At 41.9% G+C, this 24,013-nt stretch overlaps 2 protein-coding genes across 3 annotated transcripts in view; one reads left to right on the forward strand and one right to left on the reverse strand.

Moving 5' to 3' along the window:
• wu:fc21g02 (wiskott-Aldrich syndrome protein family member 1) overlaps positions 1-6,265 on the reverse strand; it is a 34,924-nt gene extending 28,659 nt beyond the window's left edge. Inside the window, exons 1-2 of the mRNA XM_046400399.1 lie at positions 6,148-6,265; positions 1,660-1,705 (exon numbers count right to left, since the gene is read on the reverse strand). Of these exons, the coding sequence (XP_046256355.1) occupies positions 1,660-1,705 (46 nt within the window). The 5' untranslated portion in view covers positions 6,148-6,265. The remainder of the gene's footprint in view (positions 1-1,659; positions 1,706-6,147) is intronic.
• A 2,355-nt stretch (positions 6,266-8,620) lies between these two features.
• On the forward strand, positions 8,621-23,327 carry zgc:165520 (uncharacterized protein LOC571872 homolog). Of its 2 annotated transcripts, XM_046400485.1 has the most exons (10): positions 8,621-9,023; positions 9,739-9,813; positions 9,902-10,001; positions 10,792-10,866; positions 11,158-11,228; positions 12,654-12,762; positions 14,020-14,093; positions 17,880-18,014; positions 21,181-21,291; positions 21,636-23,327. In XM_046400485.1, exons 1-10 carry the CDS (start codon positions 8,994-8,996, stop codon positions 21,711-21,713), a joined length of 858 nt encoding a protein of 285 aa, XP_046256441.1. In that variant the 5' UTR covers positions 8,621-8,993; the 3' UTR covers positions 21,714-23,327. The 2 variants fall into 2 exon arrangements, with proteins under 2 accessions (XP_046256441.1, XP_046256449.1); XM_046400493.1 differs by lacking the exons at positions 8,621-9,023; positions 9,739-9,813; positions 9,902-10,001 and adding an exon at positions 10,024-10,689.
• Positions 23,328-24,013: the final 686 nt, after the last annotated feature.

Here is a 24,013-nt window from a genome sequence, read left to right on the forward strand (position 1 = left end):
GGTTGCTCCCTTTTCTTTTTTCCTTCCCAATCTCAGTACACCACAGCCCTGTTGGCTCTTGGTTTTGACTTTGCAGGGCCCCAACGTACCTTGTTTGTGATAGGCAACAAATGTTAGTATTTTTGATCAAATTTTATTGTGTGCTTGTTTTTTTCTCTTTTTGTGATTTAATAAAAATTGTTTCTTCTACCCGTCCCTTGCCCTGTGCGTGACCTGGACCTGTGTGCATTTCCTGGGGTTGAGGCACCTCTCCTCCAGGTGGCGTTGTCAGCAACTGTTATTTATCTTTTACTTCCCTCCTGAACTCTGCCACACGTGCATGCCACATCATCTTAGATAAACAAAGGAAAACAATTTTCTTATGTAATTATGCATCCATCAGAGGATGAGGGGAGCGCTGCTCTATATCACCCCATCTATGGTGTGGCAGCATGGCAGCGAACAAAGGGAGTCTGTGGAGAGCACACAGCCTCTTGAATACTTCCTGGTCTCCTCTCCTGCCCATGTGAGCACCACCGCCCACTTCCTGTCTCATCACCACCTGAGATTCTTTATAACATACACAGTTTTGTTGGCAGAGCAATGTAAAATTAAGATACAACCCAAACCACAGTAGATCAAGGAGAAGCCTTGTAGAGACACAGAGAAAGAGCACATTAGGTGCCATTAATATCGGGACACCTGTCAATTAGATCAACAGGGACTTTAATGGCATCACATCACATTCTTGATACATAGACATTAATATGGAGTTGGAATTTGGGAATTTTTGTCCATGCAGCAGAGCATTTGTGACATCAGGAAGTGATGGATAGACAAAAAGGCCTAGATCGCAATCTGTGTTCCAGTTCATCCCAAAGGTGTTTAATGGGTTGAGGTCAGGGCTCTGTGCGGGCCAGTCAAGCTCTTCCACACCAAACTCATCCAACCTTGCTTTGTGAACTGGGGTCCAGTCATGCTGGAATAGAAAAGGGCCTTCCCTCCCACATAACATTGTCCAAAATATCTTGGTAAGGTTTCCCTTCTAAAAAGATGATGAAGATGAAAGAGACATATTTTGTCATTGGAGGGAACTCACTCCAACGAAATTTGTGCTCTGCATTTAACCCACCCAAGCGACGTGCACACACACACACACAGCAAACCCGGGGCAGTGGGCGACCGCGTGCAGCGCCCGGGGAGCAGTGGGGGTTAGGTAACTTGCTCAAGGGTACCTCAGCCATGGACACCGGTACGGGGAATCGAACCAGCGATCCACCGGTTACGGGTTCAACACCCTAACCGCTGATCCACGACTGCTTTACTTCTCTGGAAGTAAAGGGCTTAACCCAACCCCTGAAAACAGCCCCATCCAACACATGAATTCAGTAATAAAGAGGTGTCATAGGTTAGTCAAGCCAAAATATAACATAGGTGTACTATACAATATAACAAGGTAAACTCATTTGTTAAATTTGTCATAAAATGAGTTAATCTGTTGTCCACAGAGAAATCAACTATTCCCACCAACAGAAGTCAGCAGTATCCTCAATAGGCCAACCATCAAGAATACTAGTACCAGTTTGCTCTTTTCTTACTAGCATCTGAACAGGAAAGCCTCACTGAAATCGCAACAAGTGGAGGCAGGAAAAAGTGTTGGAGAAATGAGATGATACTCACCCACAGTGAGGGCACCGGCCAACAGGATGACAACACACCATATCATCTGCACACATGACACAGAGGACATTTCATTCAACACAGTAGACTAAATCCACAATGCTATCACCGGACAGAGAATCATTATTTTATGTTCAGTTTATGTTACAGTCTGTCCATAACTAAACAATCAGATCTTCTTCTTCAGAATAACAACCACTCAAGATTGTAAGGCATGATCAGCCCGTTTGCTTCAACGACTACCAGCCACTTAAAATTGAATGAGCCCCTCCCATTTGTGACACTCCATCAGTCATCATTTTGAATTCAAGATTCAAGATTCAAGAGTCTTTATTGTCATTATGCGAGCATAACGAAATTTTGTAAAGATTCTCGGTTTAAAGGCACACAAAATTTAAAATGAACACTTATAAATATAAAAAAAATATAAAAAATACAAAACACAAAATAAAGTAAATAAAGTGCACTTAGTGCCAGTCCATGGTATGCTGTGAGTGTTTGATTGTGTGTGTGTGTGAGAAGTGTGTATGTGGCTAGAGGGGGGAGGGTGTGTGTATCCTGTATCCTGAGTCTCTTTGTGCTTGTTTTAATGCTCCTGTACCGCTTTCCTGATGGAAGTGGTAAAAACAGTTCGTTGCCCGGGTGGGTGGGATCTGTAGCAATGCGTCTGGTCTTCTTCTGGACTCGGGCAGCGTCAGAGTCCAGATTCTGAGCCCACAATCCTCTGTGCTGTCCTCATCACCCGGGCTAAGTCCTTCCTGTCCAGTGCTGCGCAACTGCCATACCAAACAGTCACACTGAGACACAGGATGCTTTCAGTTGTGGCCCTGTAAAAGTTTGCGAGAAGCTGAGAAGAAAGTCCAGTCCGCTTCAACTTTCTGAGAAAGAAAAGCCATTGTTGGGCCTTTTTTACCAGGTGTGAAGTGTTCACTGACCAGGAGAGGTCAGAGGAAATGTGGAACTTAATTAGCATTAAGGAACTTAATGCTGTCCACCCGCTCCACCGCCTCCTCAAGTATACAGACGTTCAGTCTTCCTGGACCTCCTGTAGTCCACTATGACCTCCTTGGTTTTGGTGATGTTCAGGATGAGGTTGTTCCTGGAACACCACTGTGTCAGATTCTGGACCTCGTCTCTGTAGTGGGTCTCATCATTGTTAGATATGAGACCCAGCACGGTGGTGTTGTCCACAAACTTTACAACCATGTTTGTGGGGTGGATGGCAGAGCAGTCGTGTGTGAAGAGGGTGAAGAGGGTGAATAGGGCAGGGCGGAGCACACAACTTTGTGGCGTGGCATGCCAGTGTTGAGGATCAGTGGGGCAGATGTAGACTCTCCTATCCTCACCACCTGGGGCCTGTTGGTGAGGAAATCCCTGATCCAGGAGCACAGCGAAGTTAACAAACCCAGGTTGTGGAGCTTCAGGGCTAGCATATCCGGGGGAACAGTGTTGAAGGCTGAGCTGAAGTCCACGAATTGTCTCCTAACATAGGTGTTAGGATGCTGCAGGTGAGTCAGGGCCATGTTAAGACGGCATCCTCCATAGAACGGTTCTCCCTGTAGGCAAACTGCAGGCTGTCCAGGCCAACGGGGATGGGGTCCTTGATGTATCTCAGGAGGGTCCTCTCGAAGCACTTCATGATAACCAGGGTCAAAGCGACAGGTCGGTAGGTGTGGGTGCAATGAACATTTTAAGATTTAGTTTTCCATTGATTTTCTTTGCATAAAAAATAAAACACACTGGATGATAAACATGTTATCTACACACTGAGTACCAGCATTTGTGTTGTTGTAAAGTGATGACACACTAGTAGGGTAGTTAAAGGGTATTACCAACACATCTGGCTGTTCCCCTGAAGTTGCATTGGACAAGCTGATAGAAACTTACTGCTACTGTGGAAACACTTGATTATTCACATGTATCAGATACAGAACATTTCATGGCATGGGATCTAAATCAAAAAGATGTAGTGATGGAGTACTCATCTATGTTCACACATCAGTACAAAGTCAGCCACGTGATCTGGCTTTGGATGGCACAGGTGTAGAATTCCAGTGTGTTAACATCAAGTCCAAACAATGCTGAACTGTGTTGCTCATTGTTTATCAAACATATGCCTTCAATCAACTCATCATCTCTCCATTAATTCAGCCCTGGCCCTTCTTTATTCATTACAAGATCACAGTTACCTGTCACATTAATACCTGACATTAAATTATTCCAGTTGGCCCCATGCCATGAGTGACCATACAGATTCTAAATGTGGAAAAAGAAAGAACTGGTATCGGCTAAGTACTTGGTATCAGCAGGTACCCTGAGATGTTCTTCAAAATTTAAAAAAGAGCTTTACTTAAATAAAATACATTGCAGGGAAATTAAGTTGCCAAAATTCAGAAGTTAATTTCAGAAAAAAACAAGTAAACAAAAACTGCGTTACATTATGGGCACATTTTGACACCAAAAATGGGCTTAAATTCAATCAGCAAGACATGAGGAACATTTTTCCCCTCAGAATATGTTGTGGCAGACTGACTTCAGAGCCAAAAACAAATTCCTGAAATGTGTTCAGCTTTACAAACACAGATCTCGCATTGTGAATTAAAACCCCAACTTTAGTTTTTCAAATTACTCTTACTGGAACAATACAGTTCTTTAAATAAAGAGCTGCCTTTCATCAGAAAGAGGAGCCGTCTTTTCCATCAGTCCAGTCAGGCCATGTGCTCTCAGTCTGCACCTGTCTGAATTTCAACTGCTTCGCCTGCCGCCTTTCTATTCTGAGGGCATTCTGTGCTTAAATTAGCAGCACAGCACCAATAATATTCCTTAAACTATGCTGCTCTGTATAGAACAGTTTCATCTCAAAGTAAAAACATTTTTTAGCATAAAATAAAATGAAATATAAAAGAAGGTGATAGGTGAAAAGAAAAAAATAGCGATAACAATTGTATAAGGTGTAAACTAATGATATATTGAGAAGATCACTGCACCTATTAAGTTACATCTTTAGCTGTGATTTGATGAAGTCGCCATTCAGTTTGTGTCTCTAAATATAATGCTGTTAAAAGTCTCAATAAATTCAATGTTCAGCTTTACTGTTTTTATTTCAGTAGATGTTTGGTCACTCAATAAACTGACACATGAAACATTATAAAGACTATCCATGACAACACCAATTGCATATTCAATACCATACACATCAGTCAGTATCATTATTATTATTATTATTGTTATTCTCTACTTGCCTGTTCTGATGAACTCAAGTGCTGCTTCATCAACACTAGCATTTATGTTCAAACTGGGAATAATTGAACTATTAACCATAGAAAAGTGGATAATAATACCAGGTATTACAGTATTTTCATTCAACTGGACGGCCAGTGCTTAGTTCATTTTTATCAGCTACTACAACCACATGTAAAACCCGAATGTTCCAGCCTTTACCATACAACCAGTTATCAGCCATTTATCCGCTACTGTGAGTGGTCTATTTCAACCATTTATCCATTACTTAATGTTGGATACCTGTAGAAGTACAAGTAATCTGAGTTGGGACTTACTGTTCTAGATGAAGTGATGAAGAAATGACACTATTAAGAACAGAAAACAATATGCAAGGATATAAACTACAGAGAGATTAAAAGACATGTAATGATACACAGTACAACATCTACCCACCCACCCTCTCCCCGCGGGCGCGAGTCTGGCGAGTTCTGTCTTTCTTAGGTCCCTGCAGGAGGTTCCCCCTTACTAGTGATATTTCCGACCGTAAGTGAAAGCCTCACATTCTCCGGCCCTGGACGGAGGGCGTATCATGTCCTCTTCTATGAGAAAACTGTCACATAAACATGAACAAATCCAAAGACAAAGGAGGGAAACATTCGACTGCTTTGTTTTCACCACCTTTGTTTAAGTTGCATTTGCAATATCAAACGCATTACACTGTTGTGCATATTGTGGCGAACAACAGAGATTCAAGACACAAAGCCGTTAAAATTTGTATGAAGTACTCATTATGTAGGACCCCCGCTCCCCCTCCACCACATCCCCTCAGTAAGCACGTACGACACCGGAGGGAGAAAAGACTGAATGTACCTTTAAAATGTGCTGAAATCGTATTGACCAAACACCACTGAAAGTTCACAGCTTGTTATGTGCTCATGTTGAGTGTAGAAAATAAAAATCTGTCCCCGAGGACAGACAGCGGCAGCATACAGACAGAAAGGCGTCTGCGCTCGGTGTGTATATTAGACACAAACATCATCGTACCATCACTTGTTTAACGACCGCTTTGAGCCATGTGGTGTATCTGATGCTGCTGGCGTAATTCGCTTTCCCTCTTTCACGTTGGTCAGAGGCATTCCAGTCAACTGTAATTAGTGTCCAACCAGTTTACGATGGTGGACGTTTGGGAACAAAATGTGTCGAATTCAGCGGGTTCCTAAACCGCATCCTCCTTCCCGTGTAAAATCTGACTGTAGTCTCACTTACCTTCAGGTGTAGATAAGAGGTCTTTTCAGAGCTTATAACACTGTTCTAGGTTAGAATGTCAGAAACACATACTACCGCAGCCAGCCAAACCAGTCTGGAATGGAAATGGGTGGAGCAGCAGCCAAGTAGTGTTGCCTTCAGGATGCTGTCAGAAATATCACTAAGATAAGGTAAATGTCAGGGGAAACAGTGTGATACAGTGTGCACTTTGAGAGCACACAATTTAACACTTTCATGATCCATTCAGATTTCTTTTTATTGTGTTAAAACTAAACGTCACGCATATTGTGCAGGGTTTATTGATAATTCCTCATTCCTTACAGCAGCAAATACCACAGAACTATGTTCTTAAATGGCTCTTGCTGCATGTGTATTGACAAACCGGGGGGGTGGCAGGGGCTCGGCTGGAGGGCTCAACTGACTTGAAGAGACAGGCTTGATCTGGTTCGAACATGTGGACCAGACACACCTCATCACTTAGCAACAGCACTCTCGTGGCAACCACCTGAAGGCAGCAGGTAGCCATACAGTATGAGGCCATGAGTGATAGTATCTTCCAAAAATCCATCTGCACATTTAAAGTCAAATACTTGAAATAAATGAAAAACAGATTTCTTTGCGGTTTCTTAGTTGAGTAGATCCCATGATTACTTCTGTTGATGGAACTACACAATCCAGATAACTACAGTAAGATCACTCTTTTGGAATGGCTTTGATGACTGCATATGCAGAGTACACTAAACTTTAGTAAATGTCTTATGCTTAAATTATGAAGGTCTATTATTATTACAAGCTGAACGAAAGAGTCCATGTTAGTGTGTGTGTGTGTGTGTGTGTGTGTGTGCTGGGTATTATCAGTACGGGCATTACTGTAAGCTAACCAGAGATGGTACGGTGTCACTGGAAAAATTAGGCTTTTTTTTGCTTGCTTTTTTGCTTGTCTTTCTTCGAAACTTCAGTCTTGAGATTTACACACAGAGTGATAAAACAAAAGGCTAACAAATTACCTGAGGGTCGTCCTGAGATGAAGCGCGACTATGAAACTTACTAGGGGGAAAAACAAAAGAGCTATCAAAATTACCAAGGAGAATATCTGATCTATCTACAAATGAAAGCGCTCCCATAGGAGGAAAGAATAACTAGAGAACAAAAAATCACTCGCAAAGCGGAGGACAAAACTACTATCAAAAAGGAAAACTACTAGCGAACTAAAAATCACTCTTCTGGAGGATAACGAAAGAAAAAGATCTAAGCTATGAAAATTACAACGAAAAACAGAAATACGATCAAAGAATTCTTTCGTGGCTGTGACTGGACGATAACACTAATGGGGAACAGATGGACACAATCGGGTAATCGGGAAGACAATCAGACCGGAGACACGAGAGGAAGGGCAAGTGACCTGAAACGAGAGGAGAGTTACTTTTCAAAATAAAACAGGAAATGACGAGACACAAAACGAGACAATACCTCACCGCTGTGTGACAGTACCCCCCCCCCCCCCCCGCTAGGGCCGACTCCTGACGGCCCAGGCTGACCAGGATGGTCTCGGTGAAAGTCCGTGATGAGAGTCTTGTCCACAATGTGGCGACTCCCAATCCACCAAATACTGTTGAAAAACCAAAACGAGACAATACCTCACCGCTGTGTGACACTCCTCCTCCTCTTCCTTCTTCTTCTTCGTCTTCTTTCTTCATAGCAGTTTATATAACACAGCATACCTTTAAGCAAACTGTTATATGAGAACACATAGCCCAGTTTTGATAACTATCAATTATAGTTTTCTGTATGAATCTGTATGAACGTGTTTTGGGGTTTTTTTGTCATGTCTTTTCTCACTTATTTTTTTCCTTTGGTCTCATGTTGTTTGTCATATTTTTTGATGTCTCAACTTTTATGTTAGGCTGTGACATTCAAAAAAAAAAAATGCCCCAAAAAAGTAATTACAAATGCAAAAAAGTACTCAGTATTTTCCAAAACTATTTTGTATGATGCAGTTAACAAGTTGCTTTAGGATAAAATAATAGTGAGTTTAAGCTACATTCTCCTGGACTAAAGAGGCATCACCAGAGTCTTGCAGTCTTGTTAAGAACAGATGAAATGGTGACACAGTATATGGCAGGTATGAAGACATGTGGAGTTGATTGTGGGACTATTTCCTGTTTACATGAAACATTTTGTACTGTGTCTTTAACTTTTGTTCACACAGATGGTGTTATATAAAAAGTCATCTGGAGAAAGCGACCATTCACCTTCAAGCTCGTCACTATATCTATAAAATTCCGTTATAGATTAGTTCATTACAGTGGTCAGACAAAATCATTCCCCTTTAAATAACTTCATTTAAACACAAATATAGTAATAGTAAAATAATAAATAATATTTTGGGTTACTCATTGTCCATTTCTTTTTGAATGTTATCGTAAAAGCTGAAGACTGCGTAGGCACAGTGTTTTACACTGGACGGGGGAGGGATGAGGGGGGAGAGAGGTTTATCGTCCTGGAAACTGTTGTCCTAATCCGTTCTTAGAGGATAGAGGCTTAGTAGGACTTCAGGTTGGGTTGACCACAAATATTGAGAGGAACATCCAAACAACCAAGACCTTCCGTTTATGAATTGTTTTAATTTCTTCATTTTTTCTAACTCACTTTTATGTCTGCGGCTTTTTCTTTGGTTCTGACAGCTCTCTTCCGGTCAAATCTTGTGGATTAATTGGAGAAATTATGCTAATCATTTCAACTGGGCTAATTTGTAGACCATTTTAAAAGTTGCTGTAGGCCAGCGAAAATATTATCTGTTCCTGTCTGTCTGTCTGTCTGTCTGTCTATCTATCTGTCTATTCAACATGAAGGACCGACTGGCGCAGCTAAAGGAGGTAGGCAGAATTTACTTATCTGCCATAGCTACTCTGTGAAGCACCTGTTGCTCTAATGAACCTGCTACTAGCCTGCACTATGACCACTACACAGCTAGCAGGCTACTGTACCCATATGTAAGGAGGTAATGTTGCCATAAGGATTAGCCCATTACACACTGATGCCATAAACAAATATCTAAAAGTCTCATTAAAGAAGGATTCTAGTCGAATATTTAAAATTGTTTTGACACAGTTCAGACGATTTTCGACCTTATCCTCGAACGTTTTTGAATAGAACTTAGCTGACGAAGTTGATATTATTCGACATATTACGTAAGGCAAAGTGGTTAAATAAGATTAATTCACTGTTGAGTTTGAGGCATGCAGAGGGAAGGGAGTAGCGCGTGTCGCTTGAGCATACATTTTAACCTGCAGTTGGCCTCACGTGACAGTGGCACGCGCGATGAACTGAGCCACCGACAGAGAGAACTGTCAGCCATATACTGTGTGACAGAATCATTTTGGGTGGGAAAACGGAAATTCATTATTAGTCTTTCTAGAATATTGGTTCATGGTGCTGCATAACCTCATCATCATCACGTTTCTATCCTTTAAAGATATTGGAACTACCGTATAACAAATGTAAAGCTAAACGTGTTCTTCTGAGGTAGGGCCTTTTTCATGTCATCCTCAGTTCAGTATTGACCCTTTTTTTATTTTGTTTGTTTAACAGAAGAGTGATGCTGGAGGTGATGACATTGAGGTTCCTGTGGAGAATCAGGATTTTATGGATGATTTCTTTGCTCAGGTACTCTGTTTGTGACTGCCTATTCCCCACATTTCTGAAAGAAAAAATATTTGTTACTCGCTAACTCGTGTATGTATGTGTGTTACAGACTGAAGATATCCGTACCAGCATCGACAAGATAGATGAGAGCGTCACAGAAATCAAAAAACTTTATTCCACCATATTGTCGGCCCCCACATCTGACCAGAGTGAGTGTCTCTGACACAAAAAACACAAAACCCACACTTCCACCAGACAGTCCGGTTCAGTTCAGTTTGATTCGGTCTATTACACATCTTTCATGTTTCCACTGACAGGAGTCATGCATGGTACCAGCACCTCTGTTGTGGTTCCACGTGAGCTGAGCTGATATTAAAACATTGCAGAGAGAATGGCAGCAACCACAGCCGTCTCATCGTCTGTAGTTCTGTTTGTCAAAGTCGAGGATCCTTCCAAGTCGAGTCCTAGGGGGCCTAGGCAAGACTCCTTCCGAGCATTTGAACACATATTATGGAAGAAGTTAAAATTTCCTGCCTGACACATATTGCGCCATCTGCCTCTTCATCCCTTCATTCGGCAGCACACTGTGCTCTTAGTACTGTGGGACTACTTCAGTGTGCCAACGATACACACTGGCGAAAACCCCTGTGTGAAGGATTCAATCCTTTGTAGAATTTGAAGGATCCTGACATCAGAACAGTCTTTCAGCAGCATTCGATGTCATGGCATCCTCCATTGACTTGATGGAGGGCATAGCATGACAGTGGGTCAGTTATTAAATGCTGCATCTTCTCAAGACCAAGAAAAGTCTTGTCTGTTGTTTCCCAACTGCTTGGAAAATGAAAGGGGTTAGCCAGCCTTAAATCCAAGGTTTAGGCACAAGTAGGTATGGGTTAGGTATGGGTTTCAGTGGTACTACACACACACACACACAGAATTTTCAAGTCTCCGTTCTTTTACTTGTTGCTGATCATAATCTGCTCTCACTCTCTCTTTCAGAAACGCAAGATGATGTTGAAGCTATCACAAATGAGATCAAGAAGTCAGCCAACAACGCGAGAAACAAACTTAAAAGTCAGCATTTTTGTTTTTTTACTTTTGTTTCAGGCTCATATTTCATTTTTCACCTTTTATAGAAAGTAGCTCCCTGGTAAAACCCAGTTAAGGATAAAGTGGGTTTAAACAATAGACACATTGGTGGATAAGTGTTTGAAGTGTTAGTAAAGCCTGTGAGCAGTACCCACACAGACAGTTTCACTGTAAATATAATCCAGTGTTTTCTTACTCATAACAACAGAGCATGTATGTATGTGTGTGTGTGTGTGTGTGCGTGTGTGCATGTGTGCATGCGTGCGTGTGCACCAGGTATTGAACGGCAGCTTGAGTCTAACACAGATGAGAGAGCCTCAGCTGACCTCAGGATACGCAAATCACAGGTCAGAGAATTGAGTTTTTTCATTAGTAACAACACTGACTGGAGTTTGCTTGACCCAGATGGTACTGAACACAGAACTGGCACTCTTGAAGAGGTTAGAGTGGACACATTTTTACATTTCTTGAGGGGGAGGAAGTTCTCAGCCTTTCCCGCAAAAACTTTCCCTTTACTTAGTGCCTTCTATGAATAAAAGAGGGGAATATAAAGCGGAAAATATTAGCAAGTATTAGTATCAAAATATGTTTAATGTACCAAAAGTAAAAGTATTCATCTATAGAACTGTACGTTTTAGAGTAATGTATATTATTATATCTTAATTATTGATGTAGCTGGCAAATGTGGCTTTGTGGCTTAACTACTTTTTTATAGTTCATTTCCCTTCAGGAAATAAAGTTTATCTTATCTATAATTTATTTGTTGATGATATTTGTATGATTCAGATGAAATGACATTATGGATATCTAGCTGTATTTCTGAGTGAAACGGGATAGACAGGTGCTGGAAGGAATCTGATTTCAGACAAACGTTCGAACAGCAAGCTAACGGATGAGACTTAGCCCTGTACCACTGATGGTTAAAGCCTGACTGACAGATGGATGTCATGAGAAAACACCATTGGATTTTTATATAGGAAAATAAAACAATGAATTTCTTGTATTTCTTGCATATATTGTTAAATAAGTGCACAATATGATGTAATCTGAAAGTGTTATCCCAAATATTTCCAACAGTGTTCAAACCCGGAGAGAGCTCTAATTTTATTCAAGCTCTAATTTTATTAAGCTAAGCTCAATTTCATTTGGTCTCCTGTCACTGTAACTCCCAGGAGAAAACCACAGAGTGAGTCTGAACATGACTTAACTTCATGTGAATAAAACTTTAACCCACTGGACGTAGCTGTAAGACGCTGCCTCACTGAGTCTCTGTTTTAATTTGTGTCAAAAGTGGAGACTTCAAACTGTATACAAGTTTTTAAATTTTGTAATATGTCAAGTAAAACCCAAGTGATGATAAACAATATACACGATGCTTTTTCCTGAACATTGTTATCACATTTTTAGAGATAATATAAATAAGTTTTAAGTTTTAGAAATAATTAGTGTGTGCATTTTATTGTGACACCTGATTGGTGTTGTAAATAGTTGTAAATAGCTGTACAAAAAAAAAACGCCTGAGGCATTTCCTGCATTTTAAGGTAAATAGTTGTAAATAACTTGTTGCTTGCGTAATTTGTACAGATTTTTTTTTTAATTTACAATTTATATTATATTATATTATTTATCTCTCTTTTTGTTAATGAATGGAAATAAAAAGACATTCAGGGGAAAGTCTAGTCCACACTGTGATGTGTTTTATGTGACAGCCGTTAAACGCTGACTCTTTTTCAGGTCAATTAACAGGCTGTCTGCGTTTTCATTCCCCCCAGCATGCTATCCTGGCCAAGAAGTTTGTAGAGGTGATGACAAAATACAACGAGGCCCAAGTTGACTTCAGAGATAAAAGCAAAGGAAGAATTGCCCGACAGCTGGAAATCAGTGAGTTGATTATTACATGCTACACTCAGACCAAAAACGGAAATGATCACCTGCAGTAAGTCTTGGTAGGGACACGGTTTTTGGTGTTGATGTGAGCAGAAATACTTAAATCATATTGGACGTGGCATCACAGTCATAGTGTTATTACTGCTGTTGTCAAACATGGCAGCATTATGTCATAACATAACATGGTATCTTATATCTATTTACAATATCCCTATTAGGAAAATTGCAACATGTCGTTGTCAGATACAGGTTTATATCTGCTTTTAACATGACAGTGACAGCCACTAAGCACTTTACACAGCTCACAGAAACAAGAGCGTTATAGGAAGAGTTCACTCAAAAATGAAAATTTATTATCATTTAATTATCAACTCACCCTCATGTCAATGGAAAGTCGGGTAAAGTTTGTTACCCGACAAAGCATTTCTAGAGCTTCATAACAAAAAGTGTTGCAGCATTCTTGTTAGCTGGGGACTTGTTTTAAAACAATAAAAACAAGTAAAAAAAACCAACAAAACAAAATATAAAATTGCTCCATGTAGCTCATCTGGTGTAAGTGGAAGAGTGGCTCTAGCAGAGATGACACATCAGAGTCTATTGATACTATGCATTAGAACATAGAATATAGATGATGGATGTTTCAGACAATAAAGACACCCTTTCATTGTAAACAAGAATACAGTGTTTACCCAGTTAGTGTGCAACAACATAGTCAGAAATAAGCAGTAAATCATCACACAATGTGATTACAGCAAACACCTTTTTATTGTCGGTATGACACTTGCTGAGATTTTCTTGCCATGATAGTAAGATGTCACAAAGGACACTAAAACACAAAGTTCACAAACAACGATACAGTGGTTAGCACTGTTGCCTAGCGACAAGAGGGTGGAGTTCTGGGTTGGAGTCTGGGGCCTTCTGTGTGGAGGTTCTCCCCGTGCCTGCGTGGGTTTTCTCCTGGTACTTTGGCATCCCAAACACATACACATTAGGTTAATTAGGTGTGAGTGTGTGAGCATGTGCGAGCGTGTCTGTCTTTGTGTGTCAGCCCTGTGATTGACGGGCGAGCAGTCCAGGGTGTACCCTGCTTCTTGCCCGTTGTCAGCTCCCCCGCGACCCTGCACAGATAAAGCAGGTATAGAAAATGGATGGATGGACCCCTCATGCTTCAGTATGTCACTGTATGTCTGTTAACCAGGCTTATGACCTGTTTATACATTTTTAACACACCCTTCTTTCTGCTCATCACAGCGGGGAAAGCAACAACTGATGAGGAACTGGAAGAGATGCTGGAGGGAGGGAACTCAGCTGTCTTCACTGCTGGGGTAAGACTGACACTGTGTGGCTCTGTGTATGTATGTGCACACAGGGTCAACATAGTGTCACGATTCGTCGGCGTCGTCGACGCAGAAATTAGCTGAACCCCGATGCAGAGTCAAAAGAGGAGCAGGCAGGCAGGCGTGGTGGAGGGCCAAAAACAATTGTCTTTAATTAAACTTAGCAAAACACAAAAACACACTTACTGTGGCAAAATCATGGCATGGCATGGCAAGGCAAGGCAAGGCAAGGCAAGGCAAAAAAGATCCCAGGCATGGCATAGACAAAACTGTAGATCCTGGCATGGCATGGAGGGAAAAAATACAGACGCTCTGACAACAGTGACTGGGAAGACAAGGACTAAATAGACAAGACAACGAGACACAGGTGACACACATCAGGAGGGAGAAAGCAATCAGGAAAACTAAAAGCAAAGCTACATGAAAACAGGGCACACAGGGGAAGAGACACTTTCAAAATAAAACAGGACATGACAAAAACCTTGAACATAATACATGGAAACAAGACAAACATGGAACATGGCACATGGACAGAAATCAAAAGACAAAGCATAACCAAAAAACACCAGGCATGACAGAACCCCCCCCTTAAGGGACAGATCCCAGATGTCCCTAAACCAAGAAAAACAAAGTCAGTGCTTCAGCCCCGGTGTAGGGCATTGGCCCGACTGGAATCTCGGGCGGGCGGCCCCAGTTCGACACCCAGGTGGGGTGTGACGTGTCAGGGGGTCTGCCCAAATGCTGGGCCAGGACCCAACATGAGGCCTCAGGCGGTCTGCCTGAGTGCTGGGTCAGAACCAAAGGCTGATCCATGAGCCGCCTCTGTGGCGACCTGACGAGGCGTGAAGACCTGAGGAGACGTGGAGACTTGGCGACCTGATGTGGAGACCTGACGAGACGTGGAGATTTGGCGGCAAGACGTGGTGACCTGACGAGACATGGAGACTTGGCGAGACGTGGTGACCTGACGAGGTGTCGAGACTTGGCGACCTGACGTGGTGACCTGACGAGACGTGGAGACTTGGCGGCAAGACGTGGTGACCTGACGAGACGTGGAGACTTGGCGGCAAGACGTGGTGACCTGACGAGACGTGGAGACTTGGTGACCTGACGTGGAGACCTGACGAGACGTGGAGACTTGGTGACCTGACGTGGAGACTTGGCGGCATGACGTGGTGACCTGACGAGACGTGGAAACTTGGCGAGACGTGGAGACCTGGGGACCTGACGAGGAGACCGGGTGAGACGAGGCGTGAAGGCAGACAGACCCAGCCCTGGAACAGTGGGCCGCGGTCCATCAGCTGAAGCATGGGGCCCTGGCGTAGCTTGGGGTGCTGGTGGACCCAGACCTGGAACAGTGGGCTGCGGTCCATCAGCTGAAGCATAGAGCCCTGGCGTAGCTTGGGGTGCTGGTGAACCCAGTCCTGGAACAGTGGGCTGCGGTCCATCAGCTGAAGCTTGGAGTCCTGAGACGGCGGGTGGCCTGGTCCGTGGGGCTGGGACAGGAACAAAGACCTCCGCGGCGGCAGGCGGCCTGGTCCGCGGAGCAGGTACAGGAACGGAGACCTCCGCGGCGGCAGGCGGCCTGGTTCGCGGAGCAGGGACAGGAACGAAAACCTCAGCGGCGGCAGGCGGCCTGGTCCGCGGAGCAGGTACAGGAACGGAGACCTCCGCGGCGGCAGGCGGCCTGGTCCGCGGAGCAGGTACAGGAACGGAGACCTCCGCGGCGGCAGGCGGCCTGGTCCGCGGAGCAGGAACAGGGACAGGAACGAAGGTCTCCGCAGCGGCAGGCGGCCTGGTCCGCGGAGCAGGAACAGGGACAGGAACTGTGACCTCCGCGGCGGCAGGCGGCTCGGTCCGCGGAGCAGGTACAGGTACGAAGATCTCCGCGGCGGCAGGCGGCTCAGTCCGCGGAGTCTGCACCGGCTGTGGGAAGCCTGTCGCTGGGTGCAGGCCTCCCCTGGACCTCAAGCGGTGCATGTGCACCTTCCAGAGGTGGCCCAGACTGGGAGGGGGCCTGATTGCCAGTCTGGTGCCCCAAAACGGTGACTCTGCGGGGTTCATTGTGGTCAGAGCGTTCTGTCACGGTTGGTCGGCGTCGTCGACGCAGAAATTAGCTGAACCCCGATGCAGAGTCAAAAGAGGAGCAGGCAGGCAGGCGTGGTGGAGGGCCAAAAACAATTGTCTTTAATTAAACTTAGCAAAACACAAAAACACACTTACTGTGGCAAAATCATGGCATGGCATGGCAAGGCAAGGCAAGGCAAGGCAAGGCAAGGCAAAAAAGATCCCAGGCATGGCATAGACAAAACTGTAGATCCTGGCATGGCATGGAGGGAAAAAATACAGACGCTCTGACAACAGTGACTGGGAAGACAAGGACTAAATAGACATCACAACAAGACACAGGTGACACACATCAGGAGGGAGAAAGCAATCAGGAAAACTAAAAGCAAAGCTACATGAAAACAGGGCACACAGGGGAAGAGACACTTTCAAAATAAAACAGGACATGACAAAAACCTTGAACATAATACATGGAAACAAGACAAACATGGAACATGGCACATGGACAGAAATCAAAAGACAAAGCATAACCAAAAAACACCAGGCATGACACATAGGAGTGATAACTCAAACACAGAGGAAATGATTTGCCGATGAATAAACTGGTAGATCAACAGAAAATGAATGGCCAGATATTTTGATGATCTAATTTTGAATTAGTGGCTCGTCCATTGGTGTGTGACTGTTCTTGCAAAGGGTTATTACATGATGGTTCCAGTGTCTCTAATGATTTTATTTGTCTACGCCGACCATCCATGAGCAGCTGTTGCCTTCATGATCGTCAGATTTGGCAAAAATATTGACTGGGACTCAAAGATTAACTGATTAGAATTTTTGGTCTAATCGGTAATGTCTAAAAGGTCAAAAGTCGTCTTCACTGTCACATCATGATATTACCCAGCGTCATAACTCAGGAGCAGAAGAGCAGATTGTGACCATATTTCCCATTTGGTCAGATACTGAATTGGTGATCTTCAGTGTCCACCTTGAAAGTGTGCTGATTGTATAGTTTTTTTGTGCTGCTGGGTTGAATATGTGTGTGAAGAATTCACATGAAACTGTTTGGCTTTTGGACTGCTGAAGAGATCTCCCTTGGCTTTTAGAGACTACAAAGGACATTTCTCACAGTTTCTTTCTACATATGGCCTGGGAGTTTGAGGGTTCTGTGCAGTATCTTAGCTGTTCCTAGGACACCTCTGAACAGAGACCACCGATGTTGTACCTGGAATCTGCTGGAGCCACTCTTCCAGACTGGAGGTCACAGCCCTCAGTGCCCCGATTACCACTAACACCACTGTTACTTTTGCTCTTCACATCTCTTCTAGCTCCTTTTTCAGCGCTTGGTGTTATTAAAGCATCTTGTGTTCCTTCTTCTTGATGTTGCTGTTGCTTGGGATGGATATGTCTGTCACCACTGCCTTCCTCTGATGTTTGTGGTCACACAAGGTGGTCGCACCTTGTATTTATTGACTATGCAGGTTTTGTCTCCATTGATTCCACCAGTTGAACAAAATATTTATTTGAATGTGTGGATGTGGTTTGCTATTGTGGGAATTAGTAAGACACTCAATTTCCAAAATCACAACTTGTTCTCTTCTGATCGGTTACTAATCTTTTTACTTTATTCTTATTCGTCTGTTGATCTTATTTTGCCTGTCTTTGTTTCTGACCTTCGTTTCACCACACAACCCCTCCATTCCTCCCCAGATCATGGACTCTAAGATCAACCAGCAAGCCCTGAATGAGATTGAAGCTCGTCACAAAGACATCATGAGGCTGGAAAGCAGCATCAAAGAGCTCCACGACATGTTTGTCGATATTGCCATGCTGGTCGAGAACCAGGTATGCACACGCAGCAATAAAATGTATTGAAACTCACACAGTATGACAAATCTTGGAACAAACATTTTAAGACAAGTCTCACCGTAAGTGGGGATTATTCATAGTGTATCTTTCCAAGTGTAGTGGGCTTTCCAAATTTGAGATAATGAGTCACTTATGTTGTTGCAATTTAGCAATTTTTGTTTTTGTTCTTTTTTTATTTTGTTTTGTTTTGTTTTTAAGAGAACCAATCATCCACTATATGGGCCATTCTACTTTCTATAAATTTGGATTTAATGAAACCATCATGAAAATGTAGGAAATTGTACAAAAAGGTCTGAGAAACATTGCTTGTCCTGTACTGCATTCTGTGGTGTAATACAAGTTGTGGTGTTAGGGAAAATGTACAGCTCAATTTCCCAGCCATAATCATTACTCAGGTAGAATACAGATGTTAATATCAAATTTCACTTAATGTGAACACAACAGAGCGGCACGGTGGTGCAGTGGTCAGCACTGTCGCCTCATAGCAAGAGGGTTCCAGGTTTGAATCCCGGTCTGGGCCCTTCTATGTGGAGTTTGTATCTTCTGCCTGTGCCTGCGTGGGTTTTCTCCGGGTACCCCGCCTCTCGCCCGTAGTCAGCTGGGATAGGCTCCAGCTCCCCCGCGACCCTGACGGATAAGTGGTATAGAAAATGGATGGATGGATGGATGGGAACACAACAGTATTTCCCTCAGGCAGTCATTTTTTTTACTTGGTTCCATTTCCTGTTTTGTCTTCTGATTGTGATCTTAATACAGTCTTAATCCTGATCATCCAGGTTTCCATAATTTTATTATCTGTGATGTGATACCACCACATCCACTGCAAATATAAGATTAAAAGAGACCATCTTTAGAGCAAAGAATACAACCACCTCAACTAGTGTTAGCTTACTGTGTCTCACTTATTAGTGAGATGATGCATTTTATTAACAGAATTTACATTCTTCACAATTAATCAATAAACAAGATGATCTTTAATTTTTAATCTGAAACACTGACATACACTGTACAGGCAAAAGTATTGGGACACCTAACCATTACACCAACAGGGACTTTAGTGACACTGTCACAGAGCTATGCAGCTATAACAGCCTCCGCTCTTCTGGGAAGGCTTTTTGTGTTTCTGTGGGAGTATTTGTCCATTCATGCAGTAGAGCATTTGTGAGGGCAGGCACTGATGTTGGAAGAAAAGGCCTGGCTCGCAGTTTCCATTCCATTTCATCCCAAAGGCTCAGTGGCACTGAGGTCAGGGCTCTGTGTAGGCCTGTCAGGTTCTTCCACACCAAACTCATCCAACCATGTCTTTATTGACTTTGCTTTGTGCACTGTGGCACAGTCCTGCTGGAATAGAAAAGGGCCTTCCACAAACTGTTGCCACAAAGTTGGAAGCATAGCATTGTCCAAAATGTGTTGGGTTTCTCTTCATTGGAAGTAAGGGGCTCCGCCCAGCCCCTGATAAACAGCCCCATACCACATCTGAATTCAGTAATAAAGAGGTGCATTCCAATACTTTTATCTATATAGTGTTTATAAAGATAGATGCACACACAAGCAAAACACAATCAGCTACTTATGTAATTGATAACATGCAGACAAAGGTGATCGCATGTCCACCAACTATAGCAGGCCCTTTTAACATTTCATTAACAGGGCTGACCAGTAGTGTTTTAGTTTTCACCAGTGTAAATGTGATTGACTGTGTTTGGCTTGTTAAAAAGTTGATTTAAGATATTTGTGAAACAATTTAAACATGTTACAAATATATTTAGTGTCTTAAAATTACATTTTGACAAAACCTTTTTGCAGATTCTTTAACTTAATTATAGATATCAATAATTCATTTGTCACTTGTAAGAATAATGGATTCAGATATCCACAGTTCGAAATGACTGTGACTAGTGGAAATGTAATATTCACATTTGCAATATGTCACCAGTCCTTTTTTGATAACTAAAATTCAACTGTGTCTAAGTTATGAAAAATGGATTTCAGATATCTCAAATGCAGTTCTAGAATACCAAGCAGTAAATTGATTTTGACTAGTCGGAACTGAATTGTAGACATCTAGAATTCTATTTATGATATCTGTAATGTTAGAACAATTTTAGATAGCTACAGTAATCATTTCCACAAGTGAGAAATTAATTGTATACATCATTAATTAGAATTGCAACTATTCAAAATTACATTATGGATATGTTGAAATGAAATAAACAAAATTGAATCACAGATATCTGAATTGAATAGAAGTCAATTCAAGAAGTGACAGTCAAGTTAATTAGTTGTAATTAAATTAGATACCTACAAATAATGTTTCCACTAGTGATAAATTAAAGGTTAGCTTCTGACTAGAGAGAAATCAATTGTAGATATCTTTGATTAATCAGAATAACATTATAGACATGTTGGCTTGGAATTTAACCAGTCAAAAGCAATTGTTGTTATCTACAATTGCTACTACCACTACTGATTAAATGTTAATTAACCATTTTATCTCTAAACTAATTCACATTCACAATTTTCAGCTTTGAACTAAGTTGTCTGATTGTCCCAAAAAGCCAACTAGTACATTTGTGAATAAAGCCTGGACAGCTACACAGCACACACATGGCAGTAACTCCTCTGATGAACGCCATGTTTTCGACCTCGCTTAAAGGCTGTAGATCTGCTATGTAGCCTAGTCTTCTTTTCAGTCCTCTACAAAATGCTGCGAGTTTGACTTTGTTGGAGGGACTTTGCAGCTATCAGCTTGTGGTCTGAGCCTTTGTTAACGATTTCTTAAGATCATCATTCGACTGCAGACTGGTCAGATGCTCCAACTCAGTGTGTCCTTTCAGATTTGTTGCTGATGTGGCCGACGTTCAGACCTGTTTTTTCGGACCCAGCCTGTATTTATTTGTTCATAAAAATGAGATGTTTATTTGAGCTGGCTTCAGCAGTACACATAGCTGCATCTGAATCGCCAGTTACACTAGCCGTGTCAGCATGGCTGCACCATACCCACCTGTACCATAAAACACTGTGCTTGAGCATTGTTGACACTCACAGCAGTTAACGATGCTCACATTTACGTTCTCTTATCTGTCTGTCCTTCTGCATTCTCTTCTCTCACATCGTCCTGTCTAATCATGCCTTCCTCTAGGGTGGCATGATTGACAGAATTGAGAGCAACATGGACCAGTCAGTGGGCTTTGTAGAGAGGGCAGTTGCCGACACTAAAAAAGCAGCCAAATTCCAGCAGGAGGCGCGTAGGGTAAGTTGCGTCTGATTCAGCAGTAACATAGATGTAATCACTTGTTGAAGTATTCTGAAAGTCAGTTTTATGTAGTCTTTGTGATCGCTGTTTTTAATAACTGCATTTATTCAAAAATGCACTGCAGTTAGTTTTTATTTTAGCAAAGAGAACAATGACAATCAAACCCATGATCAAGATTGGAGTCAAACTGACTTAAGAACAGGTTGTAGCAAAACTGCAAGACTGTTTTCCCAACAGAAATGTTGGATTTCATACCATAGAACTTAATAGAGAAGAATATGTTTGCTTGGTAACACTATGTTGCTTTCAGTCTCTATGATCTTTTCCCTTCTGTTCTCCAGAAACAAATGATGATCTTCTGTTGCTGTGTGATTTTGGCCCTTGTCCTCGGCTCATTTGTCTACAGCTTCATTAAGTAGAAAACTCAAAGCAGCCACGGGGCCACCTACCAGTTGAGTCCACACAGCAAAGGATCAGAGGCAGAACATGACTGCACTCTGGTGGTCGCCAAATAGAGCCTGAGCTCACTCTACTCTCATTCTAACTCATTCAAAGTAGATGTAGAAACTGCAAATATTTGCATTCAGTCTCACTTATTTCTGATTATGTCAAGGCAACTTTCTTAATACTCTCGGGATGATCTGCATTTAAATTAAGTTTCAGCGCAGTGTCTGAATTATTGAAGTTACACAAATGGATAGGTCTTTAGAGCTGTCCTGAAAGGTCCGAGAAGAGATCTCAATATGACTTAAAATGAGCATATGAACCAACATAACCTGAACATTACAGACTTCATAAATGCGAGAGTTTTATGGAGCTCCTATATTATCAAAGTATTATCAAAATGTTCCCTGTGAGTCCCATTATGGGAAATTTGAACAGTATTATGTGCGGTGTTTTTTCACTTAATGTTGGTGTGTATGTGTAGGACTTGTCAGGATTGTTTGTTTTAGATTAGATAAATCTGTGGAGTGGAAAAGTTGACCAGAAGCCAGTACTAGATGATAGGTTGAGGGATCACCAAGAAGGTTATGATTCATTGTGTAGGAGCCATTCATAACGGTAAATATCATGCCAATTTGGCAGCTTGCTTGTCCTGTCAGGGTAAAATCATTTACTTTTATTTGTGTACATCTTTGTCCTCTTTTAAGACATGAAAAATAAGTCTGTTTTGCCATTTGTAGATCCTACACATCTCAGTCTTCTTTTCACTGAAAGGGAAAGATTCCTAACAAAGCTGTCCAATCTGAAAGAGCGTCTTAAGTGAGCTTTGAAAACGTTTTACTGCACCGTGTACTGCGATCTCAGATGATTTAAATGCTTTTTACGTTAAGTTGTCATGATCTGTCTTGAATGAAACAGTTAAAAACCGAGATTGGAATGTTGTCATACTGAACAAACAACTGCCATAATGAACAACAATGAAATTATCTCCAATTGAATAAGAACAGCAGCTGCTGTTACCATTTGAACAAAGTCAAAGTGAACAAACACATATCCTTGTTGCACAACAGCATGACAACCACTCTGCCCATCATCATGATGCTTATCTGTGAAGTCAGTATCCTAAGTATTGAGACAGCTGTTGTCATTCTTTTGTGCATTTGTCTATTGTTTGTGTTTTGATGCGGAAACCATACTACTGTGCCAATACTTATGCTATCGACGGCATCAAATGATACAATTCATATCATGTTGTGGATAAGTACCTGCTATGACTCCGTAGTGGACCTTTATTTTAACCATTTACGGTAATTATGAAAGTAAGACAATTTCCATAAAAAACAAATCACATATTGAAGTTTTGATGTTGAACTGGTTATAAGATAATTGATCGTAGAAGCTGTATGACCTAAGAATAGATGTTGATGCTGAGGGTGTAGATTAGAACTGGAAATACACAGCTCTGCTCTATTTGATGATACTGACACTGCCTTGGGGGTGTTTTACTGCTTTAGGTCTCTGTTGTTTGTGTATTTCTTACAAAGAATGCTTTCATTTTTAATGTGTGTGTGTGTGTGTGTGAGTGTGAGTGTCTCCCCCCCCCTTTTTTTTTTTTTTTTTTAAAAAAAAGCTGTTCTTGTTTCATGCTATATTTGACTCAGATTTGTCTTCGATATTTGCACCCTTCCTCTTTGCTCCACACTTGATCCACAAATGCCTTCTGGACATTGGCTTTTGTATACATCAGATCAAACGCAAACTTCACATTTTGATTCTCACTCCATGAAGAGCTAGTTGTCAAAATATTGCGCAAAATTTATTTTTTGGGAGCGGTACAAGCAGTGGTTGTCTTCTCACACAAATCTAAGTTTCAAGCTACAGCCAAATGTATCCTGTGCATGCAAGTTTGATACAAGAAAAATAATAAACTCATACCAGACAGTTTTCTTTAGGAATCAAGCAGCAAATTTGTATTAGTATTCTTACTTAGATGGATGAAATGTATGTCCCAGCAAAAAGACCATGAAAAGACCATCCGTGTTCCTGAGAACAAAAGGTCCCCACTTTCTTAGCTAACTTTCCAGAAGGATTACTGCAAACCTAAAAAAGCACAACCTTATTATTTAAATCTAATTATTAAAAATATAAATTAATGGGTCTCAAGTGTGGATTCAAGGGGGTAGGTTGTACACTAGGCAAGAATAATAGTCAACTATGGCTCAATCAGTACAGGCCATCATGTTCACCTTTATTATTATTAGCTTGTGAGACATTT

Source organism: Scatophagus argus, chromosome 2 (genome assembly GCF_020382885.2).
Source record: "Scatophagus argus isolate fScaArg1 chromosome 2, fScaArg1.pri, whole genome shotgun sequence".
Lineage (NCBI taxonomy): Eukaryota > Metazoa > Chordata > Actinopteri > Scatophagidae > Scatophagus > Scatophagus argus.